Source organism: Bombus pascuorum, chromosome 13, assembly GCF_905332965.1.
Source record: "Bombus pascuorum chromosome 13, iyBomPasc1.1, whole genome shotgun sequence".
NCBI lineage: Eukaryota > Metazoa > Arthropoda > Insecta > Hymenoptera > Apidae > Bombus > Bombus pascuorum.
Genome location: NC_083500.1, coordinates 2,082,709 through 2,107,775, shown reverse-complemented (window position 1 = coordinate 2,107,775; position 25,067 = coordinate 2,082,709). Strand labels below are relative to the sequence as shown.

General features: G+C 31.3%; 5 protein-coding genes across 8 annotated transcripts; 2 read left to right on the top strand and 3 right to left on the bottom strand.

The window, feature by feature from the left end:
• Positions 1-439: 439 nt before the first annotated feature.
• On the top strand, positions 440-5,409 carry LOC132913422 (serine/threonine-protein kinase/endoribonuclease IRE1). Of its 2 annotated transcripts, none has more exons than XM_060971764.1 (13): positions 440-1,143; positions 1,222-1,351; positions 1,428-1,470; positions 1,552-1,931; positions 2,013-2,232; positions 2,329-2,558; positions 2,648-2,985; positions 3,132-3,292; positions 3,382-3,668; positions 3,766-4,062; positions 4,200-4,375; positions 4,493-4,684; positions 4,771-5,409. In XM_060971764.1, exons 1-13 carry the CDS (start codon positions 1,030-1,032, stop codon positions 5,143-5,145), a joined length of 2,943 nt encoding a protein of 980 aa, XP_060827747.1. In that variant the 5' UTR covers positions 440-1,029; the 3' UTR covers positions 5,146-5,409. The 2 variants fall into 2 exon arrangements, with proteins under 2 accessions (XP_060827747.1, XP_060827748.1); XM_060971765.1 differs by having other exon boundaries at positions 1,222-1,364.
• A 1,309-nt stretch (positions 5,410-6,718) lies between these two features.
• Positions 6,719-14,719, bottom strand: LOC132913439 (putative inorganic phosphate cotransporter). Of its 3 annotated transcripts, none has more exons than XM_060971796.1 (4): positions 14,599-14,719; positions 10,428-10,663; positions 8,949-9,846; positions 6,719-8,292 (listed from the first exon to the last, which is right to left on the bottom strand). In XM_060971796.1, exons 2-4 carry the CDS (start codon positions 10,626-10,628, stop codon positions 7,937-7,939), a joined length of 1,455 nt encoding a protein of 484 aa, XP_060827779.1. In that variant the 5' UTR covers positions 10,629-10,663; positions 14,599-14,719; the 3' UTR covers positions 6,719-7,936. The 3 variants fall into 3 exon arrangements, with proteins under 3 accessions (XP_060827779.1, XP_060827780.1, XP_060827778.1); XM_060971797.1 differs by lacking the exon at positions 14,599-14,719 and adding an exon at positions 13,931-14,041; XM_060971795.1 differs by lacking the exon at positions 14,599-14,719 and adding an exon at positions 13,205-13,910.
• Positions 14,136-15,501, bottom strand: LOC132913479 (baculoviral IAP repeat-containing protein 5-like). The gene is made up of 4 exons (XM_060971880.1): positions 15,341-15,501; positions 14,995-15,198; positions 14,803-14,923; positions 14,136-14,719 (listed from the first exon to the last, which is right to left on the bottom strand). The coding sequence occupies exons 1-4, from the start codon at positions 15,352-15,354 to the stop codon at positions 14,606-14,608; spliced, it is 453 nt and encodes a 150-aa protein (XP_060827863.1). The 5' UTR covers positions 15,355-15,501; the 3' UTR covers positions 14,136-14,605.
• A 1,520-nt stretch (positions 15,502-17,021) lies between these two features.
• On the top strand, positions 17,022-23,497 carry LOC132913427 (cilia- and flagella-associated protein 52). The gene is made up of 10 exons (XM_060971775.1): positions 17,022-17,240; positions 17,646-17,845; positions 18,108-18,285; positions 18,833-19,082; positions 19,226-19,502; positions 19,821-19,993; positions 20,774-20,922; positions 21,306-21,451; positions 21,561-21,712; positions 22,680-23,497. The coding sequence occupies exons 1-10, from the start codon at positions 17,195-17,197 to the stop codon at positions 23,170-23,172; spliced, it is 2,064 nt and encodes a 687-aa protein (XP_060827758.1). The 5' UTR covers positions 17,022-17,194; the 3' UTR covers positions 23,173-23,497.
• On the bottom strand, positions 19,611-24,898 carry LOC132913484 (autophagy protein 12-like). Its single transcript, XM_060971886.1, has 3 exons — positions 24,263-24,898; positions 24,023-24,159; positions 19,611-23,942 (listed from the first exon to the last, which is right to left on the bottom strand). The coding sequence occupies exons 1-3, from the start codon at positions 24,423-24,425 to the stop codon at positions 23,820-23,822; spliced, it is 423 nt and encodes a 140-aa protein (XP_060827869.1). The 5' UTR covers positions 24,426-24,898; the 3' UTR covers positions 19,611-23,819.
• Positions 24,899-25,067: the final 169 nt, after the last annotated feature.

Below are 25,067 nucleotides of genomic sequence, written 5' to 3'. Positions count from 1 at the left end.
ATATATGCACATATAGATACTATATTCACACTAACATCAATGTTTAATAATAATATCTCAAATGTATATACATTTTACTTTGTACGCACTGCCTTAAAGTTAATACCTTGCCAAAATTATTCATATTTTTTCCACTGATATTTACTACTTGTCTCATTTTATTAAATCTATATTTCTGCCATATACGCTTTGCTATGTTTATATACAATATTTACAGTATATACTATAAATGTCAAAATTAACCAAAAATTAAAACAGTTGAGTTATGACTCAAGCGTTAAGATTATGCAATAGAGAGTCAATTACAAATTACTAATGTCTCGTGCTTATTATTAAATATACTTACAATTACTGCATTGTATTGACAATACAATACTTTGGCATACGCGATGCACATGAGCCACGTGTCCATGACGTTATCTATGTATACTTTGGATGTATGCGCGTATTACTGAGTTATCTGCTGCGTCTCAAATATTTTAATATTATACGTTTTCTTCTTACTCTTAAAATTCCCTATTAATCGTGATGAGTCATTAAATTATTTAATTCTATTTATAATACATCAGTTTTGAAAGTAAACAAACTGTGTATAACAAATTATGCATTTTATTTTTGTTAAAATATATACCATGTGAGATTTTAGTTTATGATTATCTTTCAACGTATACGTACTTAGTAGTACCTACGCGAATAGCAATGTTAACTGTGAAAACAAACTTCTATCGGTTTTTTAAAAAGTCATTAAATATATATCACGATACTCAACATGTATGTAATATTAAGTATATATAAAGCAAAAGGAAGACAAAGTATTTTGTAACAATAACATTTGACGATGGTTATTTATGAGAGATTTCCGAAAATTATGAAAACCCTTGGACGAGATGACGAAAAAAGTCGTCGTTTGTTATAGAGAGGGATGTAAAATTAGAATATCTTACCATTTTATAGATATAGTTTATTGCTTTTAAAACACCTATTTATTTGGGTTAACGTATAAACAACTAATTACATAAAGTACAAATCATGCGATTTGGGCTTATACTAGTCTTTTTGACCATTGGACTTTTCATTGAGAATGTCTGTGGTCAAACAGAAAGATCACAGAAATCAGATTATTTTAAGACCTCTGAAGGAGAAGTATGTTGATTTTTTTAATTCTTCTAATGTACATAATTAACAAGTTTCCTCTATAAATTTAAGATGAACTTTTTGTAGTACAAACAAAAGAGGGATACGGAATTAATACCAGAGCAAGATGATCCTCTCTTAATATTTTCTACATTAGATGGTTCCTTGGTTGGTATAAAACAACGCTCTGGAAATGTGCTCTGGCGACAAAGCGATGGTATTGTTAATAGGTATAATTTATAGGATCTAGGTTTTACCACACTAGTATAACCATTTTTAAGCATTTGTTGCAGAACCAATTGTCAAGGTACCAGTTGATCTTGGCAGGACTTCCATGTGAGTATATTGGAATTTATTTTGCGAAAGTATTATTATAGTATATAACTTAATTATTATTAAGTCCTGTGTTTGTTTCAGGCCTATGTTTTTACCAGATCCAAAGGATGGTTCTTTGTATATATTTGGAACAGAAACTGAAGCTCTAAAAAAGCTGCCATTCACCATTCCACAACTTGTGACTAATAGTCCTTGTCGTAGCAGCGATGGAATATTATATACTGGTAGAAAGATTGATACTTGGTTTGGCATTGATCCTAGAACTGGTGAAAGGAAGCAACTACTAGGATTTGATGAAGTTAAAAATACTTGTCCTCTAGAAATGCAGAATGTTGTATTTATGGGACGTACAGAGTATAACATCATGATGGTGGATAGCAAGCAAAAGAATCGAAAGTGGAATGTTACGTTTTATGATTATACCGCTACAAAAATGGAACCTGAAGGAATAGAAAATTATGGTTTGATCAATATATAACTTTTACATATTGCTTTGTTATATAATATATTACCATGAACGCAATAGCAATTTTATTTTATAGATCTGGTTCATTTCGCGACGAGTTCGACCGGACGGATTGTTACTGTAGACAGAAGATTAGGAATAATTCTGTGGGAGCTGGATGTACAGAGTCCAGTGATAGCAGTGTACATCGTAAGGGAAGATGGCTTGTTAACAGTTCCTTTTACTAGTGTTGCAGATCAAACTTTGAATCTTCTTCTAAAACGTTTTGCAAACAAACCGAGTGACATTCAATTATTGTTAGTAATTGATACTTTTGTAAATTATATGATTCAAGTATTCATCGTTATTGTTTTATGTGAAATTAATTCACGACACCTGTTCTCTTTTCACAGTCCAACATTATACATTGGCCAACATAGACATGGACTGTATGCCTTACCATCTCTTGTAGATTCAACAACAGCTACAATATCGAGTAATATTGGTCAGTTGCTACTTGAAGGTCCATTATCAGTTCCACAATTAGCAAAAAACGACAACGGAAATGTTTCTCTGTCTGATTCATATTTTGACAATACTGACTTTATTGCTCAGACTGGATATCAGGCAGTCATAACGTTAGGTAATGGTAATGATTAAAAATAATTGATTACGTTAATTAATACTAATATTATTTACTAACTGAATTTTGTGAACTTATTTGGAGAACAGGTCACTACGAAATACCAGCTGAATATAAATTGCAGGATCAACAACCACTTCAAATTACTGGTCGGTCTGATCCTGTCATCGAAACATTACCTTTGCAATATTTCAATTCCACAAAACAATCATTGTTCAGCTTACAAAATGATGATAAATTTAACAACAATGGAAATAATGGATCGTGGCGTGAGTTGATGCAGAATACTTATATAATGGGCAAGAATTGGCTCAGTCAGCAAGAAAATAAAGGATTGAAATTAACGTTAGTCGTATTACTGGGATGTATACTAGCAATGTTCTGGTACTTTAACGCACAATTTAAGGAGTTTCAACAACTTTCTCAGGTATGTTTTTTTTTGCATTGGTGCACATTTGTTTTTCATTATATTTAGTTTTCCTTTGCTATTAGTGTATTAGTTCTAGAAATCTCTAAAAAGCAGCTAGTTTACGTCATTGGAATTTCTAAACGATCAGCAATTCTTTTCCACAGGGTTCTCGGGAAAATAGTAGTACCAATGATTATTATGGAATGCGATTAAACACACTCGTAGTTCCTGAGGATATAGGTGAGGGAGTAGTCAAAGTTGGCAAGATAACTTTCGATACTGGACAAGTTTTAGGCAAGGGGTGCGAGGGAACTTTTGTATATAGGTAATATAGAAAAAAGATAGTATGCTTTCTCAGTGTTTTAATTAAGATATACAAAATATATGACATTGGAATTTTATACATATTTTCAGAGGTAGTTTCGATGGACGCTCTGTAGCTGTAAAGCGTTTGTTACCGGATTGTTTTACATTTGCCGACCGGGAAGTAACATTGCTCAGAGAATCGGATGCGCATGCAAATGTTGTGCGATATTTTTGCACTGAGCAAGATAGGATGTTCAGATATATTGCATTAGAATTAGCTGAAGCGACTTTGCAAGATTATGTGGCGGGAAAGTACGATAAACAAAAAATATCCGCGAAAAGCATTCTGCGACAGGCTACATCAGGATTAGCTCATCTACATCTTCTTGACATAGGTAAGTTTTAGGTTTCCCTATGATCGCTAAAACAATAAATATATTTATATCAGTATTGTCTTTATAATAACTTTTTGTTTTTCCTTCTGAACGACAGTGCACAGAGACATCAAACCTCACAATGTGTTATTATCGGTCCCGGGACCACGCGGAGAAGTAAGAGCTATGATATCCGATTTTGGTTTATGTAAGAAACTTCAGTTGGGTCGCGTGTCTTTTTCGCGTAGATCAGGTGTAACAGGAACCGATGGTTGGATTGCACCAGAAATGTTAAACGGGAACAGAACTACTTGCGCCGTAGATATCTTTTCTCTTGGCTGTGTGTTTTATTATGTTCTTTCTGATGGAAAGCATCCATTTGGAGATCCATTACGGCGGCAAGCTAATATTCTTTGTAAGAATATACATAGTACTTTGTTTATTTCCAACTTTTGTTTATTTTATTGAATGCGGATAAAACTGCATCTTCATTCTTTCTCTTTTTTTTTTCGATTTCTATTTCTGACAATGAACAAATTCGATATATCATAGGCGGAGAAAGTGATTTAATGGCACTTCATGATGGAATTTCCCAGAATGACAAAGAATTGGCGTTAGTGCTTATAAAAGCAATGATCGCAAGTAATCCATCGGAAAGACCACCTGTAATGGCAGTCCATGATCATCCAATATTTTGGGAACCTGCTACAATTCTTGCATTTTTTCAGGTGCTCTACTTATATTATTTCACACCTTCTTGTATTTAGATTATTTTAGCTGTTACCTATTAACTATTATCAAGGATGAAATTCATCCTTTCCAAGTCCTTTTAATTTGTGAATTAGGATGTGAGCGATCGAGTGGAAAAAGAGCAGATCGACAGTCCGGCCTTAATTGCACTGGAATCTAATAGCATGCGAGTGTTGCAAGGAGATTGGAGATTAATTATTGACATAGAAGTTGCAACTGATCTACGAAAGTATAGAAGTTATCGTGGCGGAAGTGTTCGAGATTTACTAAGGGCATTACGAAACAAGGTTCGAATACAAACGTAAATTGTAAAGATTGAGAGAATGACGTTTGAATTTTATCTTTCATTAATGGTTCCAATGATTTGTTGTAGAAACATCACTATAGAGAATTGAGTCCGCAAGCCCAAGAAAGCCTTGGATATATTCCCGACAAGTTTACCGATTATTGGCTTTCTAGATTTCCCATTTTACTTTCGCACGTATGGTGTGCCATGCAAGCTTTCCGTGAAGACCCAACATTAAGGGGATATTACCACGCTGATTACATATTCGCAAATACTTGTGAAACAGAATCTTTACAGATACAAAATACGCGACCAATAAATTACATGATAACATCAAGTCCCTGGAAAGTCCAAGATAATATAGATTGGAATCCGAATAGAGTAAGATGTCGTGGTCAACGAAGAAAACAAGAGAAGAAAAAGCTAGAAATGCCAGTTGCTTGGACCTTACCTTCGAATTAGAGAATCAATGAGTTGTGGTTTTATGTTATTTTATCAACATGATGTATATATATACTTCATTACCGAAGAGATAAACGTACTTTTTCAGAAACGCGCTCAAATAATGATACTGCGATTATTAGTAGATTTTTTAAAAAAGGTCAACTAACTCATTAAGCGCTGCAAAAAATTGAAAATATTTGTAAATAATGCGATACTAGTAAAGAATATTTGTAAATAAAGAGGAAAATAAAAAAAAAAACAGAAAGAATTCATCGTGTTAAATATGTATCGTTTATTTTGAAAGTGGTGCAGTCCATCTTTTGGTTGTTTCGAGAAAATTAGAGGTTAGCATATTCGTTAATTCAAAAATATAGATTAATTATGTCGTCTGGCAATGTTTTTACTAATTTATCGATATGTAATTTGATTATATAAATTTCTGTTAGGCGAATTTAATTAAAATAATATTTATTTACAGACTCTCAATGGACTTGCACCATTTTCATAATTAGTCAATTGTAAAAATCATTTAATTTCAATTGTGAAAAATTAAATCACTTAAAATATATTTTGTATTAATCCTATTTTGTTTATAAATAATGATAAGAAATAAAATAGGAGTAATATTTTTTATTTAGGACGTTAATTATATTTATATATTGTTAAACTTAACATAAAATATTGATATTATTTATTTATGCTTTTTATATTGCAGTGTTTCAAAATATTCATGATGCACAGGAAGTATATAAGGTAATAACTGCTCCATATCCTTATATTTTTCATATGTAATAGGTCTGGCATCGTTATACAAAGGCGTCAGAGCGATTCTTTCAAATTTTAGCGATCTTCCCCAACATGTAGGTGATAAATCTAATGTCTTAAAGTCTGTGTCCTCCATCGATGTTTTATATAAAACAGTATATGGTGCACTTTTGCAAAACCTCATCCAACATATTTTCAGTTAGTTTATCTTTTCTCCGTTAGTATTTTTTCTTACTCGTTTTTGAATTGTGTTTTGTAGATTTTTTATTGAAATGAAATTCTCTCGTTTCATTTCGTGTAAAATAAATCTTTTATTTTGTCTACATTGTTTTATAACATCATAATAATCCTGTGGTGCGTACAAAAAATTCTTTTTTCATACTGCCCCGCCACCTATGTCTATGGAAATTGGACTTACACCACTTTCATAATTAATCGCTACGCAATTTCTTTTATTGGCTAATTTTAAATTGAAGAAAGCATTGGCATTTTTTAAGATATTAAATATTAACTAGTTATAAATAAAAAGTTTACACTAAATTAATCACAAATTATGTGATATCTCATTTTTTTACCAAAATGGACTTACATCATTTTCAAAATAAACGGTCCATATATAATATACCTACATATGTATAAAATCTGTCAACTGTTTACGTGATATTTGCTTATTTGCTATAAAAAGAAAAACAAGACAAAATTTGTTTTCGATATAAAAAATATTACCTCAATGGTATAAAAAGAACGGCTTTTGTTTACGTAAAGTGTTCAACTTTATTACTTATTGTTAGTTATGGTGTATCATTGCTGTAGTAAATGTCTGATATGATAAAATATTACTAGTTTATTGGTATAGAAAGAAAGATTCTTGATTACATAAAACGTTCAATTTCATTTTTGAGTTACGTCGTATCATTGCTGTACTAAACGAGTGGTGTATAATATATGATAAAATATTACTACCTGCTATTACTACTTGCTTATATAAAACGGTAAGTAAACCTTAGTTTTGAATTATGTCATATTATCGTTGCAGCAAATGAGGAATGCGCGATTTGTGATAGAATTTTTCGAATCATAATTATTAATACTAAATAATAGCAATCAAAAAAATACATTTATTTTTTTCACGTTGCAATAAAGAGACAAATGTAGAAGTTTATGCCAATATTTGCCGTACGTGTCATATGTTTTATACTCCTATTCATAATATATATGTTGTCATTCATATATGTATAAGTGTATACGTACACGTTTTATTTTAAACAATCACATATATATCTATATGTATATTTTTTCATCATCTTCTCATTTATTTCAGAAACAATATTTAACGATGTAACACACGTAGTTACAAAATATTTTTCAGGTACGCTGAATCTCGTTAGTCGCGAGAACACGTCAATGTAACATAATAGCCAGATGTGTCTTTCATTCTCGCTCGTTAACGTGTGTTCGATGGAAATGTATCTCCACAGTTGTTCGACTTATTATTCGTTTCGAACTTGGACTAGACAGAAGAAGAGAAAGGAAAGATATTAACTACCGAAAAATTTGAAATACTATTAAGGCTGTACAAAATTTCGTTCCCTCACCATATTTTCTCTTGTTCTTTTTTTGTTTATAATATCCGTTTGTTATACATTATACTCAATATTGCATAATCTGATAAAGCGTGATAAAAGAAAATATAATTAAGGAAGAAGATATTTTGCTTAAGAAAAGAATGTTTTCATTCCTAAAACATTAATAAGAAATATCGGTTTATAGAAAGAAACGAACTATATTACACTTAGAGGTCTAATACATTCCATAAACGAATAGACGGAATGAATTTTTTTAAATTAATAGAAAATCTAGCGAGTATAATAAGGTAGATAGTCATGAATATAAACGACACGGATACATGTTTTATGGTTTAAGTTTAACGAGTCACTTATATATACAATGCACAGAACTTATCTGCATGTATCTAATATGTATCTCATGCATATTCTATTCAAGCTGTAAAAATCGACGTGTGTTGATTTTTACGCGAATTACATTAAGTCGAAAATATTTTCAATCGCTCTTTAGGTTTAGCAACTTCTCCTTTTTCGTTTGCAATTTTCATCCGTCTCTCTTCCCTTTCCCTTCTAACAAATTCAGGATCGTTCCAGTACTGAACTTCTCCGCTTGCATACAGTACAAAAACCAGATTAGTTAATACGAAAACAACAAAAACAATCCAAAATACGAGTCTCCATTGGGCAAGTGTCTGATTCGGAGTTAATTCACTAACGATATACGGTGTCAAAATACCGGTAAAAGCGCCTATTCCGTTCACTAAAGCCATTAAGGTGCCAGAATAGTTTGGACTGAGATCTAGAGCATTCACCTTCATACCTGGATAAAATGTACCTATGGTAGGAAAAAGAAAGAAATAGAGTTTGTAGTCAAATGGGAATAGAAATTTCCAAATTAAATCGAAAGAAAGAAATTGAGGAGCTCACAATAAAAACGACTATTTTCCATATTTATCTTTTTCTAGAAAAGCGGACTCCAACATTTTATATTCCTGTTCGATACATTTGAATTTTTATTAACGAAATATTCATCATATTACAGTATTATATGATTGAACCTCTCGAGAATCAAACTGATTAATTTCATCTGTCAGTATTTAGTCTCTTAATTTCATTACATGAACACGCGATTAATATTCAATTCTCAAGAAACAAATTTTGAAAGACAACATAAATAATAATAAGTTCTGAGGTAAATTTAAAAAGCAGTATTTATAACATTACTACTTTCTCGTACTTTTCAATTTATAAAGTTGATCAATGTGGTTTCTGAACGGCTCAATTACACTACGCATATCTCTAGTTAATCTTAGATTAACTAGATTAATCGTAAACAAATTATATTTTTAAGCCCGATTTCCATAATATCGATTGCAAAATATTGCGAGTTTCAATTCTGACTACTAGAATGTGTTATCATTTGAAGAATTAAAAATGTTGATAAGAGTCGTTTTTGTTGTTATCCAATGTATTGCATATATGTATACATACCCATTAATGTCGTACCAATGGTAAACATAATAACAACAGTTGTTCTGTCACATTCGGCATAAGATGCACCTATGATGAATGCTCCTGGTCCGAGCGAGGCAATTGTAGTACCCAATTTACGTACATTAGTACGTGACATTAGGCCTTTTGTGATCATCCAGTCGGCCAAACAAGATGTCACTACACTACAAATCCACATAGTTAAATAAGGTAATGCGGAGAGTAATCCATTGTCTTTGATCGAATACTTGAGTACGCTGCTCATATATTTCGGAAGGTCATTGACCAAGGTGAAAAAGCCCCAATCATGACCAACTTGTGCCGCTATTAGTGCCCAAAGCGGTACAGATTTAAGAAGGTGTCTCCATGGAACCGAAGGTGGTTTTTTATGCGTATGCGCGTGCATCCTTTCTTGTAGAAAATTTCGTTCTCTTTCGGATATAAATGGATGCGTGTCTGGATTATTGAAACATGTTACCAGCCATATCAAAAACCAAAGAATTCCGACACTACCGAATACGTAAAACACAGCCGGCCATCCTATCGCCGAGTAATGAATAATGAGACCGGACAAAGAGTTGGCAAATACCGTGCCGAGTTGAGCACCGGCGAATACCAACGAACCGATCATGGACCTTTCCTCCGGTGGTGTCCATTGGGCGAGCATTGCATTTAATGCCGGAAATGTTGTCCCTTCGCAAAGGCCCATTAACACGCGTACGATAATTAGACCTATTGCTTCTCCATATTCTACGACGAGCGGTGTAATTAGCGTGAAAACGCCGGTCGCCAATATACCCAAACCGAGGGAATATTTCCCACCGAATTTTTCAGACAACATTCCTCCAGGTAGATGTGTTATCACATAGCCCACGTAAAACGACGACAAGATAATACCCTGAATGAGAAAGATTAAAAACGTGTATTACAAAGTACATATAGGAATACATATGTACCGTAAAGCACAATTCGTAATTATTGCAATATTTTTTCTTTCGATATCGTAAGTACATATCATTCATATATATATATATATATATATATATATACACACATATACACTGCTTGCCATAAGTATTAGAAATCTAAAGTATTTGTTTAATTTATTGGGAAGCTCCAGAATATCTTAATTTACTTAATATTTTACATTATAAGGCGCTTCTGATGCAAATGAAATAACAGATTTAAAATAACATAATTTAGACGCGCATACCACTATGATTGTCTCAAAAAACATCTTGCTAATAAGCCTAAAGTACTGGAACCTCTAGCAAAAGTGAGAATAACATGTGCATTGTTTTTACCAAAGAAGTAGTAGCTAATAACCTTGGCAGTTGAATGCGATTAAAAAAAAAGTAATATAGTAAGAAACTAAAAGCAGTGAAAAGCATTCAATTTGTATTAAATATCAACAGGTGTCTGTGTACTTATACGTATGACAGGCAGTGTACATATGCACGTATGCGCGTGTGTTTTTACCTGCATCGTCTCACTCCACTCATACCGTTTTGCGTACGATTGCGTGCCATTGTTACCCCCTTTCCCACTCTCATTCCTGACCGGGCAAGTATTGTCATAGAAGTGTGTCGTATTCTCATGCATCGGAATTACCATCTCAGTAATTGTAATCGATAAGCAGACTCTCATCGCGTAAGCGTTAAAGAGCGCCAAAAAACCCATTATTGCGAATATCCATCGTTGCGGTATTCTTCCACCTGTGTGCATGTAAACATATCTCTTATTGGTAATAGCGTCGATAAATAAACTCACGCTGTCATGTCGCAAAGAAGAAAGCCCGAGGTTAACAGCGCGGAAGGAATGACGATTAGCAGCGGAGCCTTTCCCTATTGGCAGCTGTCTAACGAACCGTACAAACTTATCTAGGTAAAGGTCAGATTCCTTGCACGTATCACTGACTTCGGCATAGCGCATAATTTCGATTTCGAGTTGTGCTTATTGAAAAGGTAAACGGCAAACGTTGAACCAACAAGGAGTAGAAGAGAGGAATGGAAGAAGAGGAAAGAGCGAGTGAGAGAGAGAAATTCGAAAACGAACATATCCTTGATACAAAAGGTCATACTCCGATATTTAGCGATTCCGGTAACGATAATTCGTGATCTGTTTTTAATTATGTAATTATGATCTGAAGGGACTAAAGTTACGGATGACATGTTTTACAAATAGAGGAATTGAAATTCCATTCGCGATCATCTGTTATTAGCATATCATGTATCAAAATGTAAATATCGAGAAGGAAAAAAAGAAGTGAAATATAACCAGGGAATAATAGACGGATAAATTCTATCAACGGTCAGATTAGAACTCTAACCAAAAGATTAATAAAAAGCTGGGCGACAAGACGATGATAAAGAATATTTGTATATTACGGCAATATATCGAGACCCATGAGAAGAGTGCTACTTATATAGTTACGTACACGCTATCTATATCGTTTTCCTTACTTATAATGTTCTAACATTTTTTCATTTTCCAAGACGTGTTGAAATATCTGAAGTTCTCCGTATTTTTTTTACCTTCTAAATAAAGTTACATTATACAGACTATAACGAAATAATGACTAAATATTTTAAGAGAAACAAAAACGGTGCAAAGAAAATAATATATAAAACTTCAGTTCCCTTTAGTTTCGAAATGGTATAGAGAACATTTTAAATTAAAGAGGATAGTATGAATATCTATATCTATATACGTATACAATAAATTGTATTTTATCTGTGTCACAATATCAGGATGTTAGATGAATTTTTCCTTATTTTCTGGTATCTACCATTATTCAAACATCATTGACATCTTCATATCGTAAATTTTTCTATTTGTAGCTTTCAGTTTCATATCAAGTAACTATATGTATTGAATCAAAAGAAAAAATCAAATGTTTTTGTAGATGATAACGAATTATTAGCAATTGACTTTTTTTATTTAAAAAAAAAAAAATAAAATTGAAAGAATATATATGCGATGTATTTTCTAAATCATTAATGATCAATCATTATTGATCCATGATACAATCAAACGATCGCATAAATTTTTGTCACTCAAGTTTTTGTTTAAATATCACCAGACGCAGCATCAACGAGTTTATCTTATCTGATACAATATAAGGAAAATCCAAACATAAGAGGCCAAAAACTACCAATAATGATCATATCGGCAGACAGAATCGTTGATTCGCCGTAAAGATAACGAGAAAGCGATTGTCGGCTTATTTCGTAGATACAAATGATCTTAATTGCTATAATTTTGTCTTATATGTGGAATCAGTTATTTTCCTTACTTCGGTCAACCTTCTCTAGCTGCCGCTCTACATAAAACCAGTCAATGCTATATAAAATCTCCTTTTAATCGGAACACGGTATTTTTCATATTTTTTACCTTTATTTTTACGTCACTTTCAAAAACTTTATTCATGAATTTTTTTAGTTCTTTTCCGCTCAACACTTTACACGTTACGTTACTTTGCTTCGTTCTTCTTTTGAAGGCAAAGCAATCTTTTTTTTTTTAATGCTTTTTTGTGCCATGCGCAAGGGAATTCAAAGAATTCTCGATAAAAATTCAAATACATCACCTAGTTACAGATTACCTAAGATAAGGATAGACTATTATTACTGATTTCATCACTCATCTAATACTACAGATCACGGAACTTCTCGTAATGTTTCTCTAAATAACATTGACATTTTTCTACGTAGAAAATTATTTGATTAAGCAATAACTACCATAAATGTAAGAAATCTGCATCGATAGGTATGTAATGATATGCCAATGCGATATAACTCTACATCGCTTATGTACATTTCGTTGATCGTTAATTGTCAAGGTACAAAGCTAAGGAAGAAATTTATTACCACGATACCATGAAATATTAATATTACTTTTTTTTCAACAAATCATTTACGTAACTTTTATCGCATATGTAATTGATTTACCCACATAAGATTATTCTCCTTCTATCTCATTCTTAATCTATCTCAATTCTTATTCTATCTCACGAAACGAATAATTATCGAATAGATGAAGCAAAATCCACTGATATTCAGTTCGATACAAATTGTCGAAATTTATTCCTTATTACACGGGAAATAATAATAATGAATTTTTGTACCATTTAAATAACAATGTGGTACTCGGTGCGTATAATTTTTTTTACAAAAACTTGGACGTCTTACTAGCAACGAGAGATCGGAATTATAGAAAATTAAATAATATCATATTTACAAAATGCAGGTAGTACTTACAACATATTTTGCAGGCGGATAGCATTGTGCGAACGAAAATATATTTTCTGACGATTGATTATGATTGGAATGAGAAACACATAAAAAATTACACGCTTGAAAATCGAACATAAATTGTATGAACGATTCGAAGACGAATAAAATACATACGATCGCGTTCTTATTTTAGTCTATATACTCGGCGCAGCGAAAGGATAAATCTAGCCAACGAAAATCACGAAAGTTTATGAACAGAAACGGTAACAGGTATATATGCGTATCCCGACTACATGTTACGATTGACTGAATCGATGCTCTCCGTGCGAATTCATTTTATACTCGTACACGTGCTCCTCACTAAACGCAAAAAGGGAAAGGAAACGTGGATAAGACGCTAAGCGTGTTAGTAAAAGTTGACACGAAGGTATGTCTAATGTTAGGGGGGGATGATAACACGCAACGTATTATGTACCCATTTTTGATATTTTTTACTTGTTTAATATCAACCACATTAAGCGCTTTGATTCGTCGAAAGAACGTTGAAGGTAAGAGGCATTAGCCAGTACATAGATTGATTGCATTCTTTCGATTAAGGAGGAAACACAGTTATAAGCATAAGGGTAGGAGGGAAGAAGAGAGGAAAAGTAAAACAGAAGAAGACAGAAAACATCTTTCGTTTGCGGTTATATCTTAATACGTATTTTCATTTGAAAAATTGGTTGTATACGTATTGGATGAGGTACTTACTTTACAACTTTTCTGTACAACATGATTGATTTATCCTATTTATTAAAATTCCTTGAAACAGATTCCAGTTTTCTGAACAGAATCCATAATCCGAATAAATTAAAGGTTTAATTTTAATTTTATTAATAAGCGAGTAACTAAACCGTAAAATTTTCTTGACATATTACCGGATCATCGGCAGAATTACTTAAATTCAAAGATGAGATTGCGATATCGTAATATCCGTATATGTATACTAAACAGTTATTGTCCATCTTTTTAACATCAATATTTTGTATAAAAATTAGATAATAAATTGGAATTAAGATGTCACTGATAAAATTATACAAGTTTGACAAGAATAGATATTGTAAATTGCTTCAACGAGATAAGTTCCCAATGTCTCTTACACTTCAGTTTTATTGTTTTCGCCAATCTTAGATCATTATCAAATGAATTATCTCCTCCTTTCTTGAGTATACAACACAGTATTATGTATACTATTTAATTTACAACAGAAAACAAAAACATACAAGAGAATAAGAAAGAAAGGGACAGGAGTAAACAATCTCATCGAAAGGAAGGTATAGTATTATTTTCTCAGTGACAAATTTTATTAGAAAATAAAAAAATTAAGTCATAGTTGTATAAATAGAACTATGCACATAACCAGTCTCAGATTACTTTACCAAAATCTTAACTCTGATATTTAGAGTTCTTCCTTAATCCCTTATAAATGTGAGGTATTTCATGTACTAGCCGAATACTTTCTTCTTTTGCCTTAGCTATAGCTTTGTCCAACTCACGTGTCTATGGAATTTATATATATAGATCCTCTATATTCTTCATTATATTTATAAAATAATTAATTCATTTCATAAAGTAATACTTACGCATTCTTTTACTGTATATTTTTTGAACAAATCAAATAACTCATACACAGTCCACGAAGTCTCATCAGGTTTTCCCAAACTGATAAAGAAGCATTCTGAATGATGTTTTACATGCTCATTCCTGAAAGTAATTGGAATTAAGTTGCATAGTTGGCATCAATACTATATTAATAAAATCATTGCAATACATACCATGGGTCGTCATCAGGATCCCAGCCATCAAGTTGTTTGGAGCAAATAAAACATTCAACCAAGTCAGGTTCTTCCTTACCACCTACAGCAAAAAAACCAGCAGCAGCCATTTTCTCAGGATTACATGAATTATCAGAGGACTGAAAAGGCCAATCTTCGAACGTCTTTAATCTACCAATTTTCCAAAACATTGAATCGTGCTCTCTAAACAGACAAACATATAGCTAATTTAGGTTATACTGCATATTTGATCTTTATACTGAGAATTAAATGATATAGATTATCGTAACAATATCGTCAATTATTATTATAAGTAGAGAGTAAAATAATATAAAATGATGCTTACGGTAGTAAATCCATAATTGTATAAAATACGAAAATTTTTATTTTCAAACAAGATACGTTACGTTAAAATCCACCGCGTCCCACATAAACACATCATAAGTGCTGCGATCTATGCCTTCTTTACGTCATAATCTGTGATATCCTATGCAAACGAAGTACATGAATATGTATGCAAGTCGTATCAGTACTTGAATCTGCATATGCATTTTTGTATCTTATGATTTTGAATCTATTTTTACGTCATATGAGATTTCATCGATTCAGTATAAATAAGATTCAATTAGTATAGATCTAAATCTAATGTAATTATGGAATGACAAATTATTATTATAAATAAAATACTATGATATGTATATCCTTCTTGAATGAACCGTTGATTAAAACGGTAATTCCGAATAAAAACTATGTATATAGTATGTAATATGTAGTATATAGATGTTATTACTATGTTCTTAACCTTTTCAGTACGAGCATTGTCTATGCTCGATAACTATCAAATACATACATCCCCACGGTCGTACGTCGTCTATCGACTAATGTCAATAATAAATATACAAGACGACTAATAAAAATATTTACGTCAAGTATCATTACGCGGCGGATGAGCGCCGTACCGAAGAGGGTGATTTTTTTTCCAATAAATAGTTTTGTCTTCGAAATTGTTAATGATATGATTATTATGCTATTTTTTCATTTTTATTCCTTTAAATCGAATTCAATCCCTTTGCAGTTTATTTTTTATTATTACAATTAAGTGTAATATCAAATGTTTTCTTTCCGTGATATTTGCAACCTAAATTTATTTTCTTTTTAAATATGGCTATTCGCATGCAACAATGTGTATCGGTTAAAGTTTTCATTTTCGCTTAGAGTTTCAGACTATCCTTTAGGGACAAAAAACCAACCAAATAAAGAGTTTTTCAACAGGAATAGATGACAGAATCAACGTATTATACTTTAAAAACAATTGTTTTATATATTTTTAGTTCTATGGTAATATTTTTAATTCACAGATCATTATCGTATAAATATCGTAATAATTCTGGAATATTCTTACCATTAACTGCAATTTCATCACTAGGTTTCTTCAAGAAGGAAAAAATCAAATACCAAGAAATTACGAAACTACTTATAATAATGACGGGCAAATAAGGATATATTGAATGTATAATACTGCTTTCAGAAACGATATTTTATTATCAATAAAGGCAAAATACTATTTTACGTATTATTCTAAAAGATGGTCTGATTATAATGGTCTGACTGACTGTAATAGTTTTTTACTAAATATATGTTTGCAGAAAATATGTACATTTTCAGATTTGTTTCAAATTTTGAACGATTAGTATATATTTCAAAACATCTGATGTAAAGTTCCGCAAGCCGTAAGATGTCACGTCTGTTCAGTAGTCCATTTGTGATTCTATTATCGATATTTTTCCATGCTAGTTCTCGATATTACCAACTTTTGTTATTTTCATTAATAAGAAAATTATCAAATTATAAAAAGTAATCATGAAGACAACAACGGCGATGAAAAATCAAAAACTGAAAATTTAATTCACTACTTTTTAAACGTGTTTCTTTTTAAATTTCATCTATCTCTTTTTTAATTTTACCTTACGTCTTATTTCTTTTTCTATAAACTGTAATTATATGTATAGTATGTTTTTATTTTTATAGTACGTATTAGTTATGTTCATCGATGACTATTTCGATATTCGTTATTACTTACACCTGTTGTGATTGCCATAGCGACGCAATTCTTATGCTGTTAGGAAGAGTTTGTGTATTACAAGCTATCAGTTGATTATAATAAAAGTCGATTCGAGTTATTATAATATTATCTTTCATTATGTCCCTAAAAGAACTTGAAATATTTGGAATAATAGCATTTGACGGTTAGTAATTACAATCATTTCGCAATAATGTGAATTCATTAAATTTCCAATATAAAAAGAACTTTGTCATAATTATATAGCATATATGTATGTACAGCATATGTGCAAACACACCCGCGTACACTCATATACACAATATATGTAATAAAATTGACTGATTGTCACATTTGTCACCGTGTCATGTAATCCAAAAACTTTATACATATATATATATATGCATATAAAAGAAATATATATATGTATATGTTTTAAGCTTGCTTCTGCTATTTGCTATGATATTTTTGTGATATTTATCGTGTATGAAGGTCAAGAGTTTGTATTTGGTAATATACCACGAATATTATTCTTTCGTTTACCACAAAAATTACAGTGATTACATAGTCTGAATATCATATTTATTTGTAGGTGTAATAAAAAATGGTTTACGATTACATCCTGATGGAGAACACCTTGTGTATCCTATGGGTAACAAAATTACTATCAAACATGTAAAAACGAGTGAACAATTCTTTCTTACTGGACATAAGAATTTCGTTTCCGCTTTATGCATTTCATCTTCAGGCGATCTGATAGCTTCCGGCCAAATAAACCATCATGGTTTTAAGGTAAATTCATTTAAAATGGATTGAATAGTTAATTTCCAGACTGCGGATATTTATGCAAATTAGTATTTTTTTATATTCATATATTTCTTTAAATATAATAAATCTAGATAAAAATATATGTAATAGTTTATGTAGTTCGCATATTATATATATGTATTCTATTTTTACACCTTTACATTTTCCATAGAAGTATAAAAATTTACAATGTATCAATTTCATTAACTTCAAAATTAACTAAGAGAGATCGAATACTTTATTCAAGGCAATGGTTATAATATGGGATTATAGAAATCGTAAAATGAAATCTAGCTATGAAATGCACAAAGTTAGAGTCGAAGACGTGTGTTTTACGGAAAATGGACAGTATCTTATTAGTCTTGGAGGCAGAGATGATGGTCGTATCATAATATGGGATATTGAAAATGGAACTCCTCTTTGTGGTAGATATCTTCCTCTCTCTCTCTCTTTCTCTGTTTCTACATATGTATATATGTATTTTAACGCATTAAAGATTAAACAGCAAAGAAATAGATAAAAGTTATGTAAATGCAACATTATCGTAAAACGTAACTAAAGCATATATCTATATTACTTCCTCAAGGTAAAAAATACATTTGAATAATAGATACTTAGCAATAAGATACTACAAATATATTAGAATTATAGGTATAAAAGTTCATTACATAAATCAAAGCCACAAAAAATATTTTTACAATTATAAAAAAAAAATAATTTTTATTATTGTGCTTATAAATACTCCAATTTCTTTAAGCTTCATAACATAATAACTCTAGGTGAAGAAATAATGATAAATAAAATATGAAGTAAATTTTGAAAAAATCTTTCATAACTGTAATGTTGCAAACAGAATTGAAGTATCTAAATTAACTGAAAAAAAGCGTCAACGCACTTACGTCTTTATTAAGATAATTTATTTCTGTCAGTTTTGTGAGTGGTGCTCGTATTATACTGTTACACATTGTACAGGTACTTCTGCTGGAAACGAAACATGTGGAAATATTATAATAATTGCACGAGCTAACATTTGTAAAACAAGTTTTATCACTGGCGGTGACAGGAATCTTAAATTATGGCGTATCAATTCAAAGGATCAAAAGTTATACGGGACAGATATAAAAGTTGGAAAGATCAAACGTTCGATTAATTGTGCAGTTATAGATGAGAACGATGAAAATGTTTATTGCGGAACAACATCTGGCGATATCATAAAAGCAAGGTTACTCGTTTGATGATATCGATGATAATAATTTTAACCTTTTGCACCCGAGAGGCGTGTTAAATTTTAACTAGAGAATGATTAATTGCCTTTCTTTACCTTTGCCCATAAAATAATTGAAAAGTTTTATTCCTTTCGAATAGGCTAAACATAGAAGAATCCGAGGAAGGGACTAAATATCCCGTAATGATAGGATGTTACTCGAAGATACCAACGAACAAGAGAGGACGCATGAGGAACGCAAATGAACTTCACATAGAAGTATATCCAGGTGGTGTGAAAAACTTGTTGCTTTTAAAGAAAGACAAGTTAATCGTAGGTACTGGCGATGGAACAGTCGAATTAATTGAAATAAGGAAAGACTCAAGACTTAATGCAAATAAAACGAACAAGTCATTAACCATACCCGCTATTGTAGCAGTGAGTATACATAATTTCTCACAAACATGTATATTATATTTTCTTGTGTATATGTATGTATGATATGTAAAATAAAAATTTAAGGCTTTACAGCAGTAAGGAGGCAACTTCAATATTTAAATTCTATTTATTGGTTACATTGCTTTCAATCATTCCACATCCGTTGCTGCATGTATATTATGTTCACATTCTTAATGTATTCATTACCATTGTGTCTACGTCATACGCAATATCTAATATGAATTCTCTGCATCAAGAAACCACAACAAAGCACAACAAATAACAATATTTAAAAAAATAATTTTCTTTGTTGCATAGTATCGCACAACGAATGTGTGTGCCATGGTAACGTCCATGATTCGCTATCAAAACAATTTGGTATTAGTAGGAACCGCCTTATGTGAGATTTATGAGATCGAATTATCAAGCTTTCAGATGCGTTTAATCGTCACTTGTCACACTAGTTCAATATATGATTTAGCATTTCCAAGGTAAATCATTTGTTTCTACATTTAACAAGCTACTTTTATTTGAGGTACTTAAAACCGCAGAGATGTAACTGATACTTTTCTTATGTCGAGCAAATTATATTTAAAATTCAGAAATATCAAAAAGTTGCAGGTGAGGTGTATATGAAAATTAAATCATATTCTTTGTTTGACATATACACAAATTTTTAATGAGTTTCATCTTTTAATTTGAGTATCGAGATTTGGAGAAACAACTTGCGTCATTTTAGCATCAACATTTTTTTCATAAGCAACGTTCTGCGAGAAAAGTGACGTAAAATGCGAAGCAACATATTCTAAAAACGCGCTAATGCTAGAAAATGTGTTTATTGCAGATATAAATAACTGAGATAGTTTTAGATTTGCATTAGGCTTATCTTTACAACCTGTCATACTTGACAATGATCCATTACAGCAGAAGATAACCAATCTATAACATTTTACAAGCTAAAAATAAAGTCTAATAATGCACACACAACAACAGTGTCTTCTCACTAATAGTAGATTGAATTTATATTACAGTTATATGAGAAAAAATCGCTTGCACCATTTGCCTTCAATTTACCTGTATAGTTCCCTCAGCAGTTAATTTTTATAGCCTCTAAATGATACTTTTATACAACTTGGGATTATTTACATTATTTGGACCTTATTTTTTAATACCATAGTGAACCATCTCTTTGGTTTTAAATCATCTCGTCTGTATTTTATAAAAGATACAAAGGGGAAACAAAGTGCATAAAAATCCTATTATTTTTGTAGCAATAGTTCAGAGATATTTGCAACCGCTAGTAAAAATGATATACGAATATGGAAGTTGGCCACCCAAAAAGAATTACTCCGAATCACCGTGTCAAATCTTACTTGTTCCAGTATATGTTTCAATAGTAATGGTGGTTCTATAATATCGGGTAAGTTAATAGCATACAGTGACGAACAAAAGTATTGACGCAGCCAAACTCATTTCGTGAACTTCTAAGTGAATTTGTACAAAATACGATTCTTTACTCAACTTTTTTATAAAATATGAGAAATAGCATAATTCTTATAAGGAATTAAAATTTCTGTTTCGGTTACGATTCGTTATATCGCCTTTTATTTATTTGCAAAATATTGTTATTTATTTCTTAAACAGTTCTAGAACGACTGTTATATCGATTATACAGTAGGTAATTAAAATTCAGATTTCATAAAATTTCACAGGAAAATTCGATCTCTGCCAATATTTTTGTTCATTACTGTACGTTGCCACATATCATGCTTAATTTAATTTGCGTTAATCTATTGGAGGAAGCTTGGAACGATGGTACGATAAGAGGATTTGCTTTGAATGGCGGAAAACTACTATTCGAAATTAATTGCGCTCACACAAAATCTGTGTCAACAATCACTATTACCAAAGATGACGATAAACTGATTAGCGGTGGTTGTGATGGACAGGTATACGAACTTTATACCTCCTTAAATTTTCGAATTAGAATGCTCATTGTTGTTCTTTGTTAGAGCAATGTTTCAATTTCGATTTATTGAAACGTACACCTTCGTTTAGGTGCGAATATGGAATGCAAAATCTGAATTACGACATTTATTGCAAGTCCTAAAAGAACACAGAGGTCCAATAACGTCATTACATGTTTCACCTGATAACAAGAGTTTGATCAGTTCTAGCACAGATGGTACATGTATATTATGGGATATAAGGTAATAATCCGGCAAACATAAAAATTATAAACCTAAACTGTTATTCATAAGTATTTGGATACTTGGTACAATTTAATCAAAAGATTGTAAACTAATGTACAGAGTGTATAAAAAGTAAGTGTAAAAATCACCGTAGCGTGATTGTACGCCTCTGGATCGGTATAGATCTGTAAAAAAAGGGTTCATGCAAAATTGACTGAGTATGATTGTCAAGGTGAAAGCCTTTTTTATTGTAGCACATTCTATTCATCGCGAACAATAAAAGTTTCAAAGGAACCATGAGTCGCAAATGACTTCTTCTCCCGGAAAAAAATGTTAAAGTTTTAATAATTCTTAAATCAGCTTTATACACAATGTGCTTACATACTACAGTGATATACCACCAAAAAGTAGCACCTATTGTTACACATAGATGCTCTAGATTCACCATTACATATTTTATATCTTTCTTTATTTCTTTTTCTCTTACTGTCTATTTAAATAGCCCCGAATTTGCATTTCTATATCTCCGTCAATTCTTCCCCAAGATTATGTATTGATTCTGCATGGCAAAAACCACATTCAATCGGATGTTGTAGCTGTTTAACGGACGTAATCCGTTAAAAGAAAAAGATCCGTTGCCGTCAAATCTTATGAACAAGGAGGCCATATGTGAAAAGCAGGTCTATGTCCTATCCGTCTTGTTTAAAACATTTCGTTTAAAAATTGGTATACCGGTCAGCTATAGTGAGGTAGAGTACCATGTAACTAAAAAAATGTTGACCTTAAAAATCATGCTTAAGGTCAATTTTACACGAACTTTTTGCAAATCTTCGCCGATCTTGAAGTTCAAAGTTACACTACAATATATTTTACACTTTTTATACACCCTGTACACAAAAGACTTCAACATTAATAAAGAATTCAACACTATGATAACTCTTATATCTATTATACAATACGCGATTTTATTCATTTTTTTCTTTAGAAATTTCACGAGGAAGTTCATGCTAAGCGGAAGCACAATGTATATGGCAACATGTTTTGTTCCTACCGGCGTTCAAATTTTAACATGTGGTACAGATCGCAAAATAGCTTATTGGGAAACATTGGATGGTTCATTGGTTCGGGAAATTGAAGGTTCGATGGCTGGGACCTTAAATACTATAAGTATTAGTCATGATGGGCAATATTTTCTCACTGGATCAGAAGATTCTATTGTAAAACTATGGGAATATCGTACCGCTAGTACTATTCGTTTGGGACTTGCACACGCTGCTGCCGTTACTCGTTGTGTCTTTGCTCCAGACAATAAATTTATTGTTACGGCAAGTGCAGACGGTGCTATAATGCTTTGGGAATACCCCTTTTCGGAAACATCGATTGCACTGATTAAAGATGATACCAAACACACGCTAGAACCAACATCAGTACCTTGCCCATCGAAAACGGATGACGTGTGTAAACCAAATTGTAAATAATACACTACATAAACTACAATACACATTCACCAATTACTCGAATATCTCATAATAAATCAAAATTAATTGTCGATAAATTCGATGACTATGATTCCACATAGAAACATTCACATCTTATTTTTAAAGCAAGATATTTCACTTCTTTGTGTGAACAATATCATTGAATTGTTCAACACTACCATAAACGCATTGTATTTCACATAAAACCTGTCGGTACAAAACGATTCAATGATGTTATGTATGCATACAAATGGTGATAGAGAGAAAGAACAATTTTTTTTATAAATGTTCTTCTTTAAGAATAAATCATCTATTTCTTATTTAACATATTTACTTCTTTCTTGCATAATTATTTTTCAACAAGAAAGAGGAAACAAAAAGGATTAGGAAGCAAATAACAAATATAGATCATTTTCTATAATTATAGTAATAGTTACAATAAGTATTTTATGGTATCTTCACCTTATTTTCTGACATTCCATGAAATCTGTTATATTATCCATAATTAAATTTGAAATACTCATTGAATACTTATTGAATAGAATTTATATCTAATACCTAAGAAAGTAAATGATGATGAAAGTATTAAAATGTTTGTAATATATTTATGTGATAATTCATAAAATTATTATATTTCGAAGCAACACTTAACCCCAAGCTTGGCTTTTACAATAGTGAAGTATTAATTTTCCATCTGCACCATAACAATCATACAAGTTTTTTACTATCTGATCTGGTGCAGGTGCAAATGTTTGATTTACATAAAGAAACTAGTAAAGAAAAAAATGTATTTATATATATAAAAACATTATAAGTTCTAGAATAGATATAACCCTTACCTAACACTTACCAGTTTTTCATTAGAATCTAATTTAAGGTATCTTCTGATAAAATCAGAAATCCGACCAATGCAATAATCTTGACTGACAGACCATTTCTTTTGTTTCATTATCGGTGCGTTTCCAGTTGCTTTCAACAAAATATCAACTGAAAAATTGGTCAAATACCACATAATTATTTTGCACTGACTCTGAACTTGTTAAGTTTAAATTTAATATTATATCTCCTCTGCAAATAGTAAGTGTTTTACTTTTTGCTCTATCCTTTGAAGCAACTTGAACTCCATTTCGCACTAATGGTGTTTCTGAAGGTATTGTTTCAAGACTAGCAGGTGCATCTTCGTTTGTTAAATTTTCTCCCATTTCCTCAGATTTTTCAGTTATAGTTACATCATTTCCTTCTTTTTCGGACATTGTGTATGTTCGATTACAATTTTAAACGTTTGTCAAGAAAGAAAGATTATGTCATTGGAACTTAACCAAACTATGCAAGATTGAAATAAAGTATAAAATTGCCATAAAAGATAAATTATATAAAAGCAATCTTCAATTGAGTAAAAAGTAAATGTCTTAATGTTATCTTAAATTATTTTAGCGAAATGAATAATTTTCATGTGCAAAACATGTTTCACAAACTTAATAATTTTTATTGGATTTTATAAATATTCACTTTGGTATGTCACACAGGGATTCAGATCCATGATATATTAATTCTTTATCAAAATAAATATGTGTATAAGATAAATATATTAAGGCAAACGTATCGTTTCTTAGTATTGTCTTTTCTTAATAATTTCAGCAAATTAGAACACTAATATTTGCTAATATGCTGGTATTAAAAATTGAATGTTGTCATATTTGTACTACACCTAGGGAAATTTGAATCTCATGATAAGTAATTGGGATTTACATTGATGTTAAGACAAGAAGTGCGTGAAGCTTTAAAATAATCTTATGTTTTGGGGACGAATTCGGAACAAGAAATTATTTTATTTTCTAGTCCTAATAAAGTATGATATCAATACTAAACTACTCTTGCTATCATTTTATTTTTCC